Genomic DNA, 20,626 nt, shown 5'->3' on the forward strand with positions numbered 1-20,626 from the left:
TCATTCTTCATCAGATTCATTTCTGAATTATATAACACACAATATGTAATTGAACACATATAAGGAAATATTTTGGATGCGTGCTCACTGCATTAGATTTAGTTTTCATCTCATTAATTTGCTCATCATTTCTCCTATTTTGCCATAAAGAACTGGTTTAGGAATTTACTGAACTAATCGTTCTAATGACCAGCAGCTGTGACTGTCTTGGGGTGTCACTGCAAATATTCAACACCAGGGTGTCATAATGAACCTATACTTTTGCAGTCAAGAGATCAGTCGATGAAGATTTGAGTTCATCACACTTACTCTTATTTACCAACCCTTTCCTGCACCTCTATTGCCTGCTGTCCCAGACTTTAGCCATGGCCCTGGTTGAGCGTAACGCCATCCACTCTGCATTAAGGTCAACTGGCAAACGTAAGCACGATCCACGGTAGTAGAGGAGCGAGACGAGATAAAAGTATAAAGAGATGGTTGGGTCTCAAGTCCAGTAGGAGCATGAAATTACCAGACTAGTGGGATCCTGGGTGAGAACCTATAATCTAAAGTAGAAGTGATTCCGTCCAGAGTAGGGTCTGAGAATAAGCTTTACCTTGAAATTATTCCTTGCTTCAGAACTTCTTCCTGACCAGAGATTATCACAAGACTCTGTCACCACTACCTCCACACCTTCCTTCTTGACATCACTTGCATATTCCTGCACCTTAGAACCTCTTACCTTCGCTTTACCATGATCCATCATCTATCCAGCTACGCTGTAGGTCGTTTCTTAAAAATCTGGCTAACACTCTTTTCATCTTTCCTCACCATGGACAACATTTTTGACATCTGCAGATCTGCAGGAGGAAATTGGAATAGATCATAACATTGACAGGCGTAGGATATCATTCCCCATTAGGTGCTTGCTTAATTTAATTGAGGTTAAATGTGAAAGATGACATGTTTGAAATCAGGCACGCAAACATCACAGTCAGACGTTATCTTTCATCTCAGTATAAACTCCCCCCCATGGCCTCTCGACTACATCAAAGCAGTCTTTTTAAAGGGAATGCTTAACCGATCCTGTTCAAAATCATTTGCATAGCTCTGCAGCTGGGATCACACTCTGCACTCTAATGCATGCTGTCTGGCTACAAGCAAAATAACCTCGTAGGTGGACAAGTAACTGTGTGCAAGAGGGAGGGCCAGTGTGTTAGACACTTAGTGGCGATGGGAGCAGTGAAGCGGCTACATTTCATACACCTGCCTGTGTATGCATTCCAGAAAAGTGAGAGAACCAGCTGCCCTCTCTCATTCCCTCCTCTCTTTTTCTGTTTCCATCCAGCCTCTTCCCTCTTTCTCAGAACAGATTTTTGTATTTTTTTTCCACACTTCGTGGACAAATTTTACCCAGTCTAAATTTTTACACAAATTGCATCTTCCCCCATCCCGTTATCCAACAAGTGAAAGGGAATATGTGTCGACACGTACGTAAAAAAACATGCCACAGCAAGCCCTGACACCCTAGCATTGATGTCCCTGTTAGTGACAGAGTGTGCAATGATAGCTTTGGAAGGGAAACAAAGTTACTGAGGCCACCTGTCACATGGCAGCAGCAGCAGGCCAGTATTAATAAGAGGAAGTCGTCTATAGAAAAATGAGGTCATATGGGGAGCAGCCTCCCTCTCCTCTGACAAACACAACCATCACATTGGGCTTGGTCAACCTTCATGTCAGCTGCTCCACCTGTTTAGTCCTGAAGCCTTGCACACAGATTTAATGACAACATTTCATCAGATGGAGAGGGGGAAACTTAGACCAAAGGTTTGTGTTTAATCTTAGCCTGCTGGAAGGGTTCCACGACCAGATAACATGTTGTGGCTGCTGCCAGCAGTGCTTCTAACCACCTGTCATTAGCTTAGCTGCTGTTTGAGTCAACCAACTGTCCACTCCCATGGGCCTTGCTTGAAGGAACAGTCTGGATCTCATCCTATGCAGACATCAACCCATATAGACATTTGAGATGCTATTTAAGAAGAAGAAAAATCCAGATGAGAAAGTAATGGATTACTACATATTAGCTGCTTTGAAGACAATACCCAAATACCCGACTTAACAGTCAGTGTTGCATTGTGGGTGACGTAGGCACAAGGTTTTGACAAGGACGATATCTCTGTAGGAGGGCTGCGAATTTTTTTCATGCATTTACGGTAGAAATAGTTTTCAGGCTTTAAACAATATGCGTGGTTTCTATTCAAATCTACATTTCAAATATTTTAGATGTTATATGATTTCTGTTAATATCGAAAAATCGCAAATATCCATCTCAACTCATACAATTCTAAAGGGCACATCTTGCCATGGATTACAGTTTGCACTAATCAGATTCAAAGGTGAGATAAAACTATGGCTTTCCCTCCAGATTAACGGTAACCCCCCCCCATAATCTCATTTTACCTCCTCCTTTGTCTGCTTCTTTCAGCTGTCTGCCTTCTGACGTCAGGCAAATGAAATGCATCTATCTGCTTGGGGTTTGTGCGTATGTGTGTGTGTGTGTGTGTGTGTGCGCACGCAGGAGCCTTTTTCTTGCTGTGGGCTTACTGAGAGGCTGTCTGTCACGGGAGCTGGGAAGGAAATCCAGCATCCAGTCCAATCTAAGAATAGATAAACTGGTGGACAGAGCAAGAAAAATGTAGACAAAAGCTTTTACCGGCAGTATCCCCTTGGTTTTAAGTGAAGGAAAATCTGGGATTTTGAGCAAAAAAAGAAAAAAACCTTGAGTGTGCAGCATTGACATTTACTGTAGAATCAAGCAACCCTCTGCTACTAACAAGTATTCCCCTCATTATTTATGTAAGAAAGATTTTGTTCAAGTCTTGCCAGAGCCACAGGACTTCAGAATTGAAACACAGTTGGTGAGCTGCTTTACATGAGTGAAACATTGGGGGGTGGGCTGGGGTACTCCAGTACCTCTTGAGTTGAGACAGCAACATAACCATCAAAAACCTCTCTTGCAAAGAAAAGTCACAGAAAGCACAGTTAACCCAACTCCCAGATTCTACTCTCTGCAATCGTTCTCTCCAGCCCATAAATCAACCCATGATTATCAGGGAGGGTGGTGACTAACTCTTGAGGCCATGTGGCTCAACAGCTGACCACAGCACAGGGGACTGGGCGTCCTGACACAGCCCAACAGACTACAGATTTCAGCTCTGAGCTTCTCGCCACCGACGCTCAATGATATCAGCAGATCCGACGGTGAAAACAGAAATATATAGGAGAAGGAAGAAGAAAAAAAAGCTGAGGTCACAGGGCATGGTCAGCCTGCACACTGTGCCCCTGGATCAGATGAGGTCAAGGGCCATACTCAAGGACCAACAGTGGCAGCTTGGCAGCGGCGATGAAAGCTGAGCCGCTGATGTCCTCGCTGACCCACCGCACCACCGGTGAAAATGGCCTTTTTGAAGTGGCGTGGTGGTGCTAATCTTTTCAGCTTAAGAAAAGAATGAGACGTCGCTCCGCGCATTGCTGCCAGACACAGAGGCCCGCAGTCCGGCTGAGCATGGGGACAGATGGGTTTCGCGCATACGCAGGCACACAAACACATCCCGTTTGACTCAAGGCTGTAACCAAAAAGGCTGATCCTCCCTTTACATCGCGACTGATTTTTTTCCACTGTGTTTAACAACTCTGAATCATCTCATCCCGAAGGTTTAACATCAACAAGTTCAACCCTCATGCGCTCAGTCTCTCTCTGTTTCTCTCACACACGCAGAGTGTGTGTAGATGGCGAGTCTGAATGAGGCCATCTGTGAGCCCCTGTGAAACAAAAGAGTTTTTTTGGGGGAGACACAGCCAGACTTATGTTCTTTTCCCTGATACTCCACTATTTTCTGTCACACGAGGAGAAAGCCTTACAGACCATTAAATCTTTTCACCTCACAGCAGTTTTTGCTTGCCCACTTCTACCATGCTTCTGTTTGGATATTCCTCCCTTTTCTTTTCTTCAAACACCAACACATACAGTAGGCTCACACTCTAGACATCATCCAACCACACAGTGCCAAAGATCCTAAGAAACTGGGATTATTCCCAACTGGCATAGATTGTCTCAGAGGTTTTTTTTGTAAGAGTGTGTGTTTGGGTGTAGAGTCAGCAAGCCAACAAACCTGATTCCTTTTCTCTGCACTGCTAGTTGACACAAATGTGATATATTGGGGCAAACAAAAGCATATAAAAGGGAAAAATGAAACAAAAGCCTTTCTTTACAAAGAAATTGGCATGAAAAAAAAGGGCTTTCGTTCTTTGATAGATATACAAACATTGTCACACACAGTTTAACAAAAAACACAGGCAAGCAGGAGACGGTTTGCACCATACCTCACAGGAGCATTTCGTCTTAGTTCTTAGTGTTTTCTTTCCAGTTTGGGAAATAAAATCCTGAGACAGCCTGGTCCCCTTTGCAGAGATCTAAGACCCTCAAAGAGATCAAGCCGGAGAAATATCGACTCCCAGCTCCCTCTACATCTACACCAGTGGGCTACAATCCTCCTCTGACATCCCAGCAGAGAGACGGAGACTTAAAGGGAGAAGGAGGGAGAGAGGGGGGAGTGTGCCAGTTTGGGGGAATAAAGGGGAGCAGTTGAAAGGGAGAGAGAGCATGAGTCAGTGAGCGTACGACAGAGAGAGAGGGAGAGAGAGTGATTTAGGTTTACTAGTGAGGGAGAGTGTGTGGTTGAGAGAAACAGAAAGAGAGTGAGGCAGGAGTTTAAATCTCTGATTACAGCTGCTGATCACAAGCTCATAAGCAGATGGTGGGACTGACTGACACACAACTTCATACACGCTGCACTTCATCACATCTGTATTGTGTGAGTGTGTTTGTGTACCCTGCAGTGTACAAGGGGAGGGGTACTGAAAACTCAGACAAAACAGCGAAAACAGATGGACGAAAGAGCAGCAAAGAGCAGATGTGCCATAAGGTCAGCTGCCGCACACTCTCCTTCTTTCCTAACCTCAACTCACCCCTTTCTTTTCCAGCCGAGAGTTACCGGTTCAGGACCGGGCAGCGGGAACTAAACACACTGAGACAGAGATTCTGCTATTTCTTAGCAATTTTATCCATCCTCATATCGTGATACATTCTTTGTGGCTCATTGTTTATCTCTTTATTCCAGACCGAATTCTCTCAGCACCTACGGGGTGGATTTCCATCACATTTTGTGCACACATTCCTATTCCCTCCGGCCTGAATTGCAATGACTTTGGCAGTTCCTTGGATTTTCTTTTAGCATCATCAGCATAATCTCTGTTTATACAGTGCTTTGACTTCTAAGAAAATACCTGAATGCGAGATATGTACAGCCACTATGGCTTCAGCCATTTGTGGAATGCTGCTTCAGCTGAAAGAAGTAAGATTGTCATTTAGTGCCGGAGGTAGCGTGCAAGAGCTGAAACTCAATGAGGACCTGAACAATTTTAGGGACGCACAATTTTAAGAGTAAATGTTTTACAGTTATATTAAAATTCACCCCTTGTACAGCTATCTTGAAATATAAAAGGGAATTGTTAAGTGCCTTTACATAATATCTTCGCTGGGAGTAACAGCTTTTTTTGTACAAGGGATTAACACGTGGACTTTATTTGGTGAGGAATTCACGCACTGGACTGGGATCAAAATGAAAACTGACAGCTGTTAAAGACGCACCAGCGATAAAGTAGGATAGAGTAGAAGGATCTGCCATTTCTCCTTTAACGACGTGCACTGTTACTCATTCTTGTGTCCTGTATTGTTTGGCTCTCTCGCATATTGTTTGTGTTTGTCTCTCTAAATGGTCATTTTAAAAAAAATTTTTGCTGTAAAAAAGCCCATTTGGGGATGGACATTGCAGATTAGCTAAGGCTATGAATGCCATGGTGTGTGGCATTTGTTAACGTTAAGCACTTGTCACAATACAACTAAACATTCATGAAATAAATCACTGACCCAAATATACTACCTCTGCTCATATTCCTGCACGCCGCAAACTACGTCTTTGTACCAACTGGAAGCACTTTGCATAAGTTTAAGAACTTCATGGGCAGTTCAGTGGTGGTTCTGTGTAAGATCTACTATCCAACAGGCTGATGTTGTGCATAAATCTGATCCCATACAAAATATGCCCCATTTTATGGCTTCGGTAATAAATTCCGTAATAAAATCAATAATATCCATTTTAAATACATTCAGCAAAGTATTCTTTTATATGGAGTGAGTGAGACAGCCTTGATGCTTGTGGGATCTTTAGAAAATAGTACATAAACAAACCCAATTACCAAAGATTCTTTCGACCTAATGTCAACTTCATTTCGTCAAAGTCTTGTAAAAGAAGCCTTTCAAAAGAATACACGTAATAAAAAAAGTTTTAAAAAAAACAGTAGTCTAGGCTTTATTGAGCCTGTGTGTGATGGAGAAAACACGTTATATTCAGTTTTCCTCTTGGAAGTGCAAATGTGAACAGCAAAATGTTGCCGAGGGTATTTCAGTGGAGCTTCTATGTTAACAGTGAGTCCGACTATATGATTATTGCTGAATAATATCAATGACCGCTGTCTGACTGATATGCGAGAACTAAGAGAACTTATATAACAAGAGAACGAAGAGAACTAAAAAGCAGTAAGCGGGGACAAAATAAATAATGAATTAATATGTGACGAAATACATGATGAAGGAATCAGGATGAATTATCAGAAGAGTTTAACAGAGAACACATATTACACAAACTGCTCACTCCAAGCAACACAGACATATCTGTGTGTAGAAACAAATTTTGGTGGCTGTCTGCAAGACTTCTAAAACATTATATTTCAGAGCGTTTAAGCGGAGAAGAGATTTGGAGTCAGGAAAAGGGTGATGAGGGAAGAGTGGCTTTCTCTATGCACTCATCCATTTGATGTTTTTTTCCCCTTTACTGTGTAATGATCTTGTGTCCTTGGAAAAAAAACATGCCTCAAAGAAAGCAGAAAATTCATCAAGATGAACTTGAACAGAGACAACTTTGAGATCTGTTCTTACTTTCTTTGCACAGACTGTACCCCTGCTGTTTTATTCGTGGTTTGTTTTCTGACAGCGGCAGAACAATATGAATTATAGATCAGATTATGTTCAAGCCCGATCTTAAGTAGTCAGGGGAGGAAAACAAAAAGAGAACAAATGGTAACGCTGCTAAAGACAAACAAACCTCTTTCTCTGCAGGGCCAAGGCCCATTTTTCAGATCAAAAACAATTAGTGTCTCTGCTAGCTGAATCAAAAAGAAAAGAAATAAATAACTACAACATGACAAGCTCAGAACATGGTGTTTAGACTTTGGAGCAACTGATGGCACAATCCAGTTTGTCGATAAACCAAATCCTCACTTAAATGAGAAATCCAGGCAGCTCTGCTGCCTCTTCAGCTGGGAGGCACTGGATCAGCCTGATTACTGTGGGCTGACTGCAGCAAATCGAACTAATCCCCAAATACTACATAAGTATGTACATGGAACAAGCATGTAGCAAATTAAAGCCCAGTCAGACATGCAAGTGCAGCACATTTTGGAAGGGCAGCAAAAGGTGAATGTTTGCATACATGCAAAATGAGAACTTTTGCATAGTGTAAGCTGCAGTGTGTGAACTTGTGCGTTAGTGTGGTGATTCGTTGCAGAAAAGGAGCATGCTGGCTTTTATAATCAGGATTCAGGATCACCTTTAGTCTCTGTCATCAGTCAGACCTGTCTGAAAGCTACCAAACAGGGAGAGGGGAGAAGGGAGGATATATGGGGACAGAGAAATGTTGAGCTCCATCAGGGATGCAGGTCGTAAAATCAAACACTGCAAGGAGACTAGCTTTAACAAACTGAAGCTCCTTTGAATTCAGCTGTTTAGATTTGCTTTGCTTTTCAAATTTTGTGTCCTCGTCTTGTTCTTTTCTGATGAAGCCACAACCAGAAGCTCTTTGAGTCACAAAAAGGACGGCGACGTGGAAAAATTGCAAGCCCGCCTCTATTTCTACATGTTTTTTGTACATGTTGAACATGACACTGTAGGTGTCTAGCAGGATATTTCTGTGAAGCTAAAATACAGACTTCACAGATTTCGCGAGCGGTATCCGCTCATAATCTCCAGCCAGAAAGTGAATAGCCTGTTTTTCTACACGTCAAACCTTTTCCTTTCATGGATGTTTGGGATATCGGCTGTTTTTTGTGTTTGAAGTGTGAGCGTATAGCGTGTGAACTACACACAGTGCCAGCATGTGTACACAGCAGGTCCCATTTCCTGATTCCCCGGTCAGACGCTGGTTTCTCTTTTGAGAGCCGAGCCCACAATGACATCAGCTTCCGCAAACACACAAGCCGTCACCATGGCATCACACAAAGACATTTCTGGCCTGAAGGAAGGAGGAGCATCATGCTTGACACATTTATCGGAGAGGTCTTCTTTTATACCCTCCTACTTCTTCTTTTTCTCAATTGCTGCTTGTTCAGCCGGCTGCTCTGGTAAACAGACCCGGCGGCTCATCAAAGAGCCTATGTGACTTCTTTGGGTCAGCGCGCCTGGCCTGCTCTACTCGTGGGTTTTGGCTTCATAGTGGATTCTTTTTTTTTTCTCTCCCACAAGTAGTTACTGCCATCCATTAAGCCCATTTTAAATTTGCCTCGTTGTACTCCCATTTTAGTCCGTCTTCTCCCCTCCTCCTCATTTGGTTTGAGTTCTAGTCATACGGAATCACGACACAAGGGGCAATGTGCCTGGTGAAGAAGTGACCACCCACTAGGTTTTGACTAAATCCTCATCCTAAATGACAGAAAGCCTGAAAAGGTTTGAATGTGTATGTGTGTGTGAGCTCGTTACACAGGAAGACAGGGCAGAATGTGAGAGGTGGGAGGGAAGAATAACTCGTGGTGTATTCAGCATCTCCAATGAGACAATTTAGAAGAAAAACAACAAAAAAAACACCACCTGAGATAATTGATTTTTTGGTTGTTTTATATATAAAAAATGGTGTTTAAAGGGATTTGGCTTGAAACAAACTCAAATAAAGTTCTGAATGAAAAAAAAAAAAACACTTGGGTTTCCGGTGGGTATGCATGATTTGGTGGTTTTCTTTTGTTCCCTGACAACCAGACAGCAACCAGTTGTTTTCCATGTCGATAATCTGTGTTTTTCTAAATATCGAAACACTTATGGTGTGTAACAATGCCGGAGATGACTATGATTTTAATGCTCTTCTATTCTGAGAATTTCTATCATGATATGCCATGAAATAAAGACAATTCTCACTTTGAATGCAGTTTAGATGCACTGATTGTTGGTATCTGGGCTGAACCAACACAAACGTTAAGGAGAATAACTTGGCTATTAGCAGATGATAATAGTTTTTGTCCTTCATTTTACCTTTAATTCCAGAGAAATTATGAAATATGCATTACAAAAACTCAATGACTAACAATATTCCTTTTTTTTTTCAACCCAACACAATTAAATGCAACGAAATCATGTCAGCTTCAGCACAAAGTTAATGTTACACGACCAGGTTGCACCAGATAAAAAGCGGCCACTGCTATTAGAACACATTGGTATCGGCACAACCCTGTTAAGAGGTATTCCAGTGTTCTACAGGAGAACCTCTTCAATTCTAAAAGAACAAAACTCTAAATGAATTATGTTGTTCAGTGTTTGGCTCTAACCAGAGAACCTGCCAGCTCTCACAGGTAATGTTATCTGAACTGAGGTCACAAATGAAGCTGGGGTCTGAAATGCAGCATCATCCACTAGTTTATAAATGATGTCGCAGCAGGCCTTTTGATCAATTTGCTACAGGAAAACTGACCGTTTCTCACAAGAACAGGAACCTACCCCCAAAATGAGAGCAGCACTCAACAGAACATCCACAGCTCTTAGTATGCCAGAAAATCATCTGCCGGTTTTAAGGTTGTACAGATCAGAAGCGGACGCGATATATTAAGAAAATGCAGGTGAAGGCTTTTTGAGTGATTAGTGATATTTCCTTTGATTCATATACCTCTATGCAATCTGACATGATCCGATTTGAATCAAATTTGACAGAAAAATGTATGTGAAAGGGCTGTAAATGGTATCGGTTAGTGATGATTTGTAACTCGTCCTCACTGCTCGTAGCTTATTAGAAACTGAAGCACCATCCACTGAAGAGATTCCACTGATTCTCAGTTCCTTTTAAAGTGCAGACATGATTTGCCAACAGTTTTGCCAGAAGCTAAAAATATGCTCTCGTGCTTGATTTTCACTGTCACTGCTCACCCTGAGCGTGACGTTTCTCTGTTGTCTTGCCACACTAAAGACTTCTGTTCTTGTGACCAAATGTGGAACAGCAATCTACACCCAGACTCTTGTTTTCTTTTTTCTTAATAGCACTTGTAACTTTATTGCAACAGAATTACTCAGTTTAACACACAAACTTAATTTCAAATGATGGCCTGATGATGAGAAATCATGAAAAAAGCATATGCAAGCGAGAACCATTTTCGTATGTGAAAATATATCACTGATTCAAACAGTATAAGAGCAATTTGACATAGCTAATCTCTTGTAAGTTGAACCTTGCTATGGTTGTGATTATATAAAGAAAACAGGATTGATTCTGACAGTTTTAGCAATAGTTGAAACTAACAGGGGGGGGGTGTTACAAATGAACATAAGAAAGCTGAAGATCTACTTCTGATCTTTTTCATGGCAAGTCAAACCGTACAGGAGCCACGCAGTCTGTCAATCAGCCGATGGAGGAATAGCTGTTTCCTGTAAATTTTCTCACAACACCAAAGGTCAGGCATGGTCACCACAACTGCTGTGCCGTTCCCTTTCCTCCAACTACGGCACCTCTCTCCAGCAGCAACATCCCTTTTCCGTCGGCGTGAGGTGACACACTTTAAGCGAGTTTTAAAGCACCCAGAAAGGTGGAATCGCCCTCCAGAGACACGTGGGCCATAGACCGGGGGATCAGAAGCTCCAAGTAGTCTCCCACCTCCAGCTTCACGATTCCTGGGGGATTCAAATGTCCACTTAAGACTCTGAAGTTGCATTTACTTCAAGCAACAGAAATCGATCACCCTGACCCAGCTGTTAGCACACATTGAAAATAAAAACCCGGCTGGAGACAAGCGCGCTCACCTCCTGTGTAGCACGTGTTGAACGGGTGGACGGGGTCCATGCTCTGGATGCAGCGGAAGAGATGAACGTCCTGATGCTCGTTTCCCACAACGTACCTCTTCCATCGGATCACCACGTGGCCCATTGTAAAGGTGCTGTCCATGTAGAAGACCTGCACACATCAGAACTACTGGGTTACATCTATGAAACACAGCGCTTATGTGGGCGGTGGAGCGTGTGATATTGTGCATGTTTCATTTGTATTCTTTCTTTTTTACATGACCTTTTCTTCAAGGTCTATCAACCAACTATACTTAAACTGTGCTCAACCCCCCCCACACCTCCCCTGCACTGTGTGCAGAGAGAAAAAAGAAAGAAAAATGGAGATTTGTAATAGAGTAACAGCAGCCCCTTGTGGACAAAAGACAAAACAACAGCAAACTGACCTACCTGACTGTATACAAAGTAGAAGCCCTCCTCTCTGACTTCGATGCGGTCACTGACTGCCTCGAGGGCAGAGCCTCTCCTCAGCCCAGCCTGCCAAGGGATACCTGTGTACGAGCCTGAGGCAAGTTCTGATTGAAGATGCAACGTCTTATTAGAAAGCCTGTAAGTGAACTTCAAGTGAACATGCAAGCATGTTTCTATCAGCTTCAGTGGGAGGCGTATGTTGCATCTGTAACTCTGGCGTGATTAATATCAGTTAAATGGGGAAGAAAGCTTAGTAAATATACATGAGATCAACTTATAAAATACGCGTATGTACCTTTATTGAAGGTTTTTCTGCTGTTGTTAGCCAACAGCTGCAGGCAGGGCTGAGAAACTGAGACAAAAAAAAAAAAAAGCACACATATAGTCTTTAGTTAAAAAAATATATATATATATATAACACAACCATTTAAGAAACACTCCATTCAGTAAAACCCCATAAGTATGAGTTAAACATGCAGTCAACATACTAAAGTGAAAGAGGTTTGGTCTGTCAGGCTGATATATAAAGCACACGAGCAGCTTCTTTCAGTTCTGAAACACTTTGACACCTCGATCAGAAGTGGAACAAAATACATGGTTCGGGTCATGGGATGACTGGTGAAAGCAGGAAAAGTGAGTGGAAACAAACCGCCGTCGCACAAATCTATTTTGATGGAAAAAATGTGAGACCATAAAAGGGAAATGTCATCATTTTTTTAGAAGAGTAATTCTTAGACATGTGGAATTGGCCTTAATCTGGACTTTTTTCCGTCACTTTTTTGCTGTAAGACAACAGAAGCCAAATAAAATAAAATAAAAAGATCAAAATAAATAAATATATATATATTATTCGAACTCTTATTGTATAACCCGCTACGTAATGAGATGGTGAGACGAACACGCAACGCAACGGAGGTTTTCAGTTAAATGTGGTGGAGCAGAATGTACAATACACATTGAATTTGCTCTGAAGCACAATACTTGAAGCAAATGTATACAGTTGCTTTTGATCCCTGCAAAAAAATCTACCGTGTGTGTGTGTGTCTGTCGGCATGAAACAGCAGAAGAGATACTGGATTGTTAGAACGTGCACATATTTGTAAAAACACAATTTCATACAGTATGTGATCACTGAGCTTCCTCCGCCACCGTCTTACCTAACATCTCTGTTCCAGGCACCATTCTCTTCTTCCTCATTAGGTTGAAGGCATGTTGAGACCCGGGCTGCTGCAGAGGTTCTTGGCTGCTTCTCCTGCTGCTGATATTTTCTGTCTGCACAGACATGACCCGATCCTTAGAAACACAGCGAGGCCACACGGACTTACACGTTTCACAAGTGGTTTCCCATTTGGGCGCCGATCGCCGTCGTCTCACCTGACCTCGCTGTCCGACCTCTTGCCCCTCTTCTCTCCTGCGACTGATGTCCGATTTGAGTCCCTCCACTTCAGCTCTGAGAGCCACCAGTTGGTACAGGGACAAAGCTGAAAGAGAGGAGGAGGTGACAGCAGCGAGTGTCAGCAGGAAAACTGGCCAGGACAGCCTTCTTTCACCAGCACCTTGTCCAGTTCCCGGCTCCACACTGGCCAGAGCTGCCATTGCAGGTGAACATTAAACCCTGACAGAGCTCACACTGGCAGCATGACCAGTCTAAACATCCGACCTCCTGAACCGCTTCTGTTTTGACAGATCCTGGAATGGCGGATGTTTTTTTTTAGTTAGTTTTGCTAAAGAGGCTCTGGCTTTACTGTAGCTTATTCCTTTCTGTAAGAAAGACGGACTTCCTTAGCTCTCGTTTCTGCCATGCAGTCGTCTGATCTATAGCCGTCTGAAGGACTGCGCAGAACAAATACTGTAGAGAAAAAAAAAAAAAGGGCAACCAGCTTCCCCTCTATTGTTCCGCTCAGCTAACCACATTCGCAGCTTCCTGCCTGACCAGAAGCCACCAGAAATCTCTCTCAACCATCCTCCTTCACCACGACCGAACACATCTCAGCTTCCTCGCGTTTCGAACAAACTAAAACCCAAAGTCTGCCCAGGAGAGGAGAGCCGAGCAGCAACCTGGCAGTGAAATAGGCACAACGCTCTCCGACTGAGAAGGAGAAACGAACGTTATCATCGACACCTCACGCGTCGGAATTTGAAACAGACTGAAAAAAAAAAAAAAAGGAAGTGCAGAAAATGACTTCAACTTTGAATTCCCAGAATAAAAAATGCGAAGTGACACAAAGTCGCAACGAATCGTTTATGAATATGAATCAAACACCCAAAAGGGAAAGGAAAAAAGAAGAAGAAGAAAAGACGTTTCAATGTATCAATTTATTGCATGTTACAGTACAGAAAATAGAAAGTGAAAATGTGTGCTTACAAAAGAAGTTGACAGAGAGTTTCGGAATAGAAAACAACTTTCTTCTTTTTAAAATGGAAAAAAAAAAAAAAAGAAGCAAAAATCAGTCAAACCATCTGGTTCACACCGACGATAAGAACAAGTCATTCGGGCGTCTGTTTGGGCTGATACCTCGTCGCCGTTTCCTCAAAGCAAAAGTCACGATGGAGCTCATGGTGCATGAAAAACCAGGCATTTCAACAGTCATTACACGAGTACGCCAGCTCAAAGCAGTCACATGCCGGCTCGTCAATCCCAAATAACGCCAACGGTGTTCATTCCAATCTATGCGGACAAATGAACACATGAAAATATGTTCCACGTTGAATTTGGACACCTGGCAGGTACATCCACTATTTTAATTTTTAAAAAAAATATATCAAAAAGTCACACAAATGGGAGAAAGTATTATCAGGACCACCACTTACATTCATAGTGACCTTTTTCAAGTTGTGATTACAGTGACACACACAGATTTGGTCTTTCGATGCCGTCAATCGTGGTTTTTTCCCGTTTTTTTCCCCTCTAAAATCAAATATGGCTAAAGAGATCTTTTAAATGCATTCGAATGGCTTCCAAAGCACTGCAGTGCAGCGCAGCGTGCTGCATTTAGACAAAGCAGGAGCGGAGAACAATGTTCTCAGTCGTCAGGCTCTGCTCCATCCCGTGGAAGACATGCAAGAAAGGTTAATTAGCTCATTAAAAGCCCTCCAAGAGAGTATCCTCCAATTAACAATTACAAGGCTGACAATAACAGTTAGTAAATAATCACAACATTTGATTAAAATCTTTCACACTTTATTCCTACTTCCTGACAGGTTCATTTTTGTCTTTACAAAGCTAACTCGGTACAGAGCTCACATTGGCATATACTGTATATGTAGGCTGAAAGAACAACTGTTCAAGGTAGTTCTTCAGAACAAACCTCCCGGGGGAACAAGCCTATGAGACCGGGGACAAAACCCAGACTCCGGTCCAAGTTAACATAAAGTCTGACTTGAGCTGATAATATCTTTTACAGTTTGTTAAAAATCCCCTTCTGGAATCTATCTTCTCGTTTGTTCGTGACATTTGTCTTACTCAGACTACTGAGGCCTCAATCTTAGTCGCACAAGATCAAATTTTGGACGAAATCATAGCTTTCGATTGGGTGCCGACGCGCCTCCATCCAACATAGTCCTCTGACAGCCAAGTAGAAAGATAGAGTTGAACAAAACCAAACCTGTCCGTGTATAGCAAACCACATAAATGCTCCTTACCAAATTATAGAAGCCAGAGTTGCTCGGTGACGACCGAAGCCCGTTTCATAAAGAACACCCATCCTGTGTCTTTAACAGGAGGCGGCACTCGTTCAGCAGCTTTTCCTAATCTTAACCAAACAGATGTTCAGAGTTCAAAAGGTTTTTTCCCCCAAGTTTTTTATCTTTTATTCAGGCAGCGTGTAAAACAAGTCACCTTACGTTTGTGACCACATCAACTCAGCGAGGTTGAACATAGTCGTGAAAGGGGGCTTCGACAGAGAAACTCCTCAAAATGTGTGAAAATAAATATTTATCACTAGAATGCCAAACTGCAGCATAGACATGTCTGATGTTTAATGCCTAAAGGGAAGGAGACCCCCCCCCCCAACTGCAATAAAATAAAAAAACAAAAAAAAACACATCCTCATGCTTCTTAAAGTATTGCTCAGATGTTAGCCCACATAATCAAACACTTGGTTTTAAATCTAAACAGAAAAGTGCAAATTATTAACAAAGATATATACATTTACAGCCCGCTCCGACAGGTTACCGCAACTCACAAATTTAGCTACCGAGACGTCTAATTTTGATTCCTGTAACTCTCAGATTTCCGATACTACGTGAACCCGTTGGACTGGTTTCAGCGGACTCGGCGGCAAATCTGTCAGCGGTGGCGAAAGGTGTGCTGCGGCGCGGATCCGCCGGCTTCGACCGGAAAAGGTCGTAAATGCATGCGTTCGCCGCTGCGACGCGAAAGCCCCGGCGGAGGACGCCGTTCCCATCTCGTAAAACTTTAAAATTGTGAAAACACCGTAAACATATCAAATGTACAGAAAAAGTAAAAAGAGAACCCAAACGAAAAGCATAGGAACGAACAAACGAAAAACAAACGCGTACATTCTTTCCCCAAAGTCAGTTCAGTCCCTTCTGCGGACACAGTCAGTCCTGACCGTTTCATCAGATAATGGTGACGCTAGCTGAGGGCTGAGCGCTCTCTTCGTGGGCATGGCTCTTCAGCAAGTCTTTCATGAACTGCTCCAAAGCAGCAAAGTAGCCCTGACACTGCCACGTGTCATTGTGCGTGCCCTCTGGAAAGATAGCCAGCCGTTTAGTCCGTGCAGGAGAAAGCTCGTACAGTTGCTTCATCATGACTGGCGGGATGAGCTGGTCCGACAGACCTGACACGAACAGCGAAGGCATGCGGCACTGCGCCACTTGCCGATAGGACAGGAACTGATTCCTATAGCACCATAAGGGCAGCAGGCGCATGGGCAAGAAGGAGAAGAGGGTTGCAGCCATGTGTGGGATGCTTAAGAAGGTGTTTTCAACGATGATGGCTGCTACACGGTGAGGGTTGACTGATGCCAAGCGCACTGCCACAGCACCTCCTAATGAACGACCAAAGAGTACCACCTTTGTCTTGTCCAGATCAGGGCGGGTCATAATGTAGTCCAAAGTGGCCTCAGCATCCAGGTACAGCCCATCCTCGCTGGGCTCTCCTTCGCTTTTTCCGTAGCCACGGTAGTCCACGAGCACCACGTTTGCTTTCAGGTTGACGAGCATCAGAAGAGCGTTTGGCACCCTGTGACCAATGTTACCTGCATTACCATGGAAATAAAGGATTGTAGGTGGAGCAGAGGAAGTGGGGCTGCCTTGACTTCCTGAGGTAACTCCAGGAGGTGCGTCCCCTCCTGTGTAACGAAGCAGTATGAGGTTGAGCTTCACACCGTCTTTGGTGCGAATGTACACATTCTCATGTGGGATTCCGGTTGGCATCGGAACGTAAAGGCGGGAGGAGGATGGCTGGTCAGGGAAGTACAGGAGAACGTCCTGAAATTTGTAGAGAATTCCCGCCACAGATGCCAGAATGAGCGCAAGGAGAAAAAAACCTCCGTATAAGTGGAAGGTGAGGATGAGGGCCAAAAGGGAGACTCGACAGGCGCCCCAGGACCAGGAGACCAGCGTCAGGGTACAACACTCCATTGCCCCCCACAGCCTCCAGGGCTTCTCCATGGCTACACACGATCTGAGTCACAAGACACACACCCTGCAAACACAGAGAGCCAAAGAGAAGGGGTATGTTCAGGTACTCTGTACAGAAATGGCCACTCAGTTTAAAACAATAAATAATATACAAGGGTATATAATACATAAAATACCAGGATATATTATACATATATTATGTATATTAGTATACCAATGTACTATAATGCACAAGAGATTTGCAAACAAACTGGGGAAATACTGTTTAGTTTAGTTTAATGACTATAATAATGTAGGGAAATTTGACAGTTGTTTGCTGATGCTGTTGTGTTGAGTTTTGCTCGACTAAAACACATTTTTGTTTTTAATTTGTACCTTTATTCTGTTTTAGTGGTTTAACTGGAAATTATCACATTAAAAAAATGTGATTAAAGGGTTAATCAGTTAATTTAAAGCTATTATAAGCGTTACATTAGTTGTATCAACACGTTTGACAGCCACCTTTTTGCTATAAATCCAGGCTATTGCATTCTCCCACAAGGCTCTTCTTTTGCTTTACTGCAAAACAATTGTGTCCGAGACCAAAAACACAACTACCTTTTAGGGAAGGATTAAACAACCACCAATCTATTCTTAGGAAGCAATTGGGTTTGTGGAACGCACTCAACTTGTGGACACAGTTTTGGAAAATTGACACGCAAAACAAAAAGGGATTAAACGAAGCCTGTCAAGCATTTCATGAGAGCAAAAACGCCGACGCGGTGGCTGTTAAAAGCTCGACGGTTTTACTCCTCGCATCAACTGTCATTAAAAAACATTCAGCAATTGAAACCGGCACTATAAATTCCCTTAATGATAATGGTAAAATACCAAAAAAATGCCATGCGACTGATTCGCAGAGGTGACCACAAATGCAACCTGTTTCAGGCATCCCATGTCTGTAACAAGCTGACATAACTCGTCTAGGAGAGCCCCCGCGTCGCATGTTTGTCAAATGTAATGTACATATAATATGGGGCTTCTTCGGGGAAGTCAGCGACAACTTCAGCGTTGCTGGGTGCAAAGTGAATGTGGATTCAAGAATTAAAAATGCCTCGACCCCACCCACAAGGAAGAGATGGTGACAGCTGCTGCCTGAAAAAAAAAAAGGCTCATAGGACTGTCGTCAAGAGAGCTTTCACAAGTAGCTGTCCAACATGAACTAACGTTAGCGGCAGTCACCGTTTATATGGTAAAACGTGGCCTAAATCCAAAAGAAATCGACGCTAGCTTCAAACGAGTTAGCCCAATGACAAGAATGCTAACCATTAAGCTTTCCTTTGCTAGCATTACCTCGCCTGGTGCTGTTAGCACGGCTGCAATTAGCTTTTTAAGTTAGCTACCTAGCTATCTCATCAAATGGATGGCTAGGCAGCCACCTACTCACCCTTCTCTCATTTTAGCGTCACAGCTGCATGGAATCTTTACTGAACAGAGGCACGCAGACAGCGAAATCGCTGTCATTAAGCTCCGTAGCGGTTTGCAAAATTCTACTTTATGCAAAAAGGAAACTGACTGACAGCAACAACCGGCGAAGCTACACAGTAGATTAGCATTACTAGTGTAACTCTATTGAGTTCCGTGTACAGTTCGAAATAAGAACCGCAGTTCCGGTACATTTATGGTCCGTATAGATTAATTTATACAGCGTTACAGCGTATTACAATTCCAAGAGAGCGTAGCAGCTACTGATAATATCGATAAAATATCATGTATAACCTGTATTGCATAACACAATACTACGCTCTTGGGATATTGACAACAGTGACTTAATGTAAAGTTCCCTTGTCACCACTATACAAACAGTCTTGTGTTATTCGCTTTTTGTCCACCAGGTGCTGCTCTTACAAAGAATATTTTCTTGATAACCCAAAATCAATTTCAGATCTGAAGATCCTTCATAAAAAAGAAAAAAAAAGGGGGGGGGGGGGGGGTGTTATCAATGTAATGCTTAATTGTACGGAAAAGCTGCTACTTTAATATGCTTTTCATGATATAGTATTTTGGCATGTGCTTGATCTTGACCAAGGCATTTACAAATCATTAGTAACCACTAAAAGGCTGCTTTTCTGATGGTCCCTTTTTTACTCTTTTACTTACAGCGCTGCTAGTGAATCAATTTTCAACCTTAGCCTAACACTAACCACTCACCATTGACTTTACACTATGTGAAAGGGGTAAATTATTAAGGGGGGGTTGAGTTCAGCAAGAAAAAAGGTTATACTGATAGATTCACTATACATGTAAACCTTCTAATAAATGATTACTTAAAAAAAAACTAAACACTTGAAACAAGTTTTACATGCTGGCAAAATCAGTAGGAACACTTACAATGTCAGGCGCTAATGGAAATGTCTTTGAACAAAGTTTCCCCAGTAAAAGAGCAGGTTGGATTTCATCCTGCAAACAATCTTAATCTCAGTTCCTGTTTACCTGGGACAACAGCTCAATAGGCCCCGTCAGCTGCTATTAAAAGGTCAGGTCAAGAAAATGAGAATAGATGAAGTAATTGAGGAATTTACCCGACTGATGGAATTAAATGTTCTCTCGCACAGTCGCACCTAATTATCTGGTGATCCATAAACTAGTTTAAAAAAATATAACTGCAATGGAGAATGCAACGATCAATACAAGACATAGCTTAAATGAAATTCAGATAGTAGTGTATATGTTGAGATTTACCCTGTCTGTGTTGGTTGCTCATTGGTCTTGCTGTGTTTAACATCTTGCTTCTGCTCAGTGTGACCTTGCAGCAGACAGATAGATTACGTGCCGACCAGAGCAGCTGTTGGCTCCTCAGCTCTGTCCTTGAGGTTCGCTGATTTGATTCTGCGTTGATCAAGTCAGCATCAGAAACATGTACATGTACTGTTCCATTCTGCTGGTTAAAACTTAGAAAGTTATGTCAGAATACTGTGAACTAAAAACATATTCAGCACATGACAACGCATAGTTTTTGCATTAATTAACATAAATAAGTTAATTAACATTGCTTAACTGTGTATTATTAACAAGCTTAAAGTTGAAACATTGAGGTCGTTGAGAAGAAGTTTGGTATACATTACTGTGGAGAAAATAGGTTAAGATATAGTCACTCATACGCTATAATGATGTGCAGTGTGTTAGCAACGTCAATGATGTATCTGCCTGATTACTGTGTACAGTGGCTGAACGTATTGTTACAAAAAAATTGTAGCTCGTGTGTACATGCCTTTTTTTTTATGTCTTGCAGAATCTTGACATCAGTGGCTGTCGTCTTTTGGAACAACAGTCGATGAGCTCTTTTCCTCATATCACAACAGTGCGATTCCCAAAAGAGATTATAAACTATCTGTACAGAAGCAGAGCATTTCCTATTGATAAAAATGCTCCCCCGTGCTCCAC

General features: G+C 42.5%; 3 protein-coding genes across 4 annotated transcripts in view; all 3 read right to left on the reverse strand.

Annotated features, from left to right (window-relative positions):
- myo16 (myosin XVI) overlaps positions 1-4,510 on the reverse strand; it is a 97,535-nt gene extending 93,025 nt beyond the window's left edge. Inside the window, exon 1 of the mRNA XM_072396898.1 lies at positions 4,363-4,510. The gene's annotated coding sequence lies outside the window, so the exon portion shown is untranslated. The remainder of the gene's footprint in view (positions 1-4,362) is intronic.
- Positions 4,511-10,230: 5,720 nt separating this feature from the next.
- Positions 10,231-13,662, reverse strand: tnfsf13b (TNF superfamily member 13b). 2 transcript variants are annotated; one of them, XM_072396902.1, is made up of 6 exons: positions 12,971-13,662; positions 12,754-12,889; positions 11,892-11,948; positions 11,576-11,700; positions 11,147-11,297; positions 10,231-11,017 (listed from the first exon to the last, which is right to left on the reverse strand). In XM_072396902.1, the coding sequence occupies exons 1-6, from the start codon at positions 13,190-13,192 to the stop codon at positions 10,905-10,907; spliced, it is 804 nt and encodes a 267-aa protein (XP_072253003.1). In that variant the 5' UTR covers positions 13,193-13,662; the 3' UTR covers positions 10,231-10,904. The 2 variants fall into 2 exon arrangements, with proteins under 2 accessions (XP_072253003.1, XP_072253004.1); XM_072396903.1 differs by having other exon boundaries at positions 12,754-12,868; positions 12,971-13,661.
- Positions 13,663-14,505: 843 nt separating this feature from the next.
- On the reverse strand, positions 14,506-18,842 carry abhd13 (abhydrolase domain containing 13). The gene is made up of 2 exons (XM_072396904.1): positions 18,630-18,842; positions 14,506-17,267 (listed from the first exon to the last, which is right to left on the reverse strand). Exon 2 carries the CDS (start codon positions 17,231-17,233, stop codon positions 16,178-16,180), a length of 1,056 nt encoding a protein of 351 aa, XP_072253005.1. The 5' UTR covers positions 17,234-17,267; positions 18,630-18,842; the 3' UTR covers positions 14,506-16,177.
- Positions 18,843-20,626: the final 1,784 nt, after the last annotated feature.

This window comes from Leuresthes tenuis, unplaced genomic scaffold (genome assembly GCF_036924035.1).
Source record: "Leuresthes tenuis unplaced genomic scaffold, fLeuTen1.0.hap1 SCAF_12, whole genome shotgun sequence".
Lineage (NCBI taxonomy): Eukaryota > Metazoa > Chordata > Actinopteri > Atheriniformes > Atherinopsidae > Leuresthes > Leuresthes tenuis.

What these genes read in the sequence shown, in the direction of transcription:
- tnfsf13b (XM_072396902.1), bottom strand. Translation starts at nt 13,192, where the DNA reads ATGGCAGCTCTGGCCAGTGTGGAGCCGGGAACTGGACAAGGTGCTGGT. An exon ending in GCCTGGAACAGAGATGTTAG is followed by an intron (nt 11,949 to 12,753) that starts GTAAGACGGTGG and finishes TTTTTGTCTCAG; the next exon opens with TTTCTCAGCCCTGCCTGCAG. An exon ending in CAGAAAAACCTTCAATAAAG is followed by an intron (nt 11,701 to 11,891) that starts GTACATACGCGT and finishes ATCTTCAATCAG; the next exon opens with AACTTGCCTCAGGCTCGTAC.
- abhd13 (XM_072396904.1), bottom strand. Translation starts at nt 17,233, where the DNA reads ATGGAGAAGCCCTGGAGGCTGTGGGGGGCAATGGAGTGTTGTACCCTG.